Source organism: Nestor notabilis, unplaced genomic scaffold, assembly GCF_000696875.1.
Source record: "Nestor notabilis isolate BGI_N333 unplaced genomic scaffold, ASM69687v1 scaffold17741, whole genome shotgun sequence".
NCBI lineage: Eukaryota > Metazoa > Chordata > Aves > Psittaciformes > Psittacidae > Nestor > Nestor notabilis.
Window position 1 is genome coordinate 96267 of NW_009913808.1, and position 516 is coordinate 96782.

Below are 516 nucleotides of genomic sequence, written 5' to 3' on the forward strand. Positions count from 1 at the left end.
GAAGGACATCTTGCCCAAGGAGCTGCTGGTCTTGACGCTCTGCTCCTTGGCGCTGGCCATGTAGCTGCTCAGCCCTACCCCGGAGCGCTCCAGGGTGTTGGATTTGAAGGTCATCTGCCGGACACCCGGCACTGACCTCTCTACTGCCCCACTGCGTGCTTGGGGCTCCGCAGGGATGGGGACTGGCACCTCCTTCTGTTGGGGATGTGTGGTAGGTTGAAGGTGGGTGCTGGGCTCCCTCCTGTCCTGCGACAGTCCAAGCTTCTCCAATGCCTCCCGCCGGGCTTTCTCCCTCTCCTTGGGGTCGAGGTGCCCTGAATTCACCTTTTCAGCAGTGGCATCGCTGGCAGAGCTGGCCAAGGATGGAGGTGGTGCTTTCACCTTCTGGTTGGGCTCTGTGGCGAGCGCCACTGGGCTGTTTTTGCTGGTTTTCAGGATAATATTTGGTGGCAGTTTTCGTGGTTTGGGGGCAGTGGGTGGCCCGCGCTTGGTATCAGGGTCCTGAGAGGCCTCTTT

At 60.3% G+C, this 516-nt stretch overlaps 1 protein-coding gene across 1 annotated transcript in view; it reads right to left on the reverse strand.

The window, feature by feature from the left end:
* LOC104412618 (chromosome unknown open reading frame, human C1orf116) overlaps positions 1-516 on the reverse strand; it is a 3446-nt gene that overhangs the window by 273 nt on the left and 2657 nt on the right. Inside the window, exon 5 of the mRNA XM_010023374.1 lies at positions 1-510. This exon is cut by the window's left edge and continues 273 nt beyond it. Coding sequence (XP_010021676.1) covers positions 1-510 — 510 coding nt within the window. The remainder of the gene's footprint in view (positions 511-516) is intronic.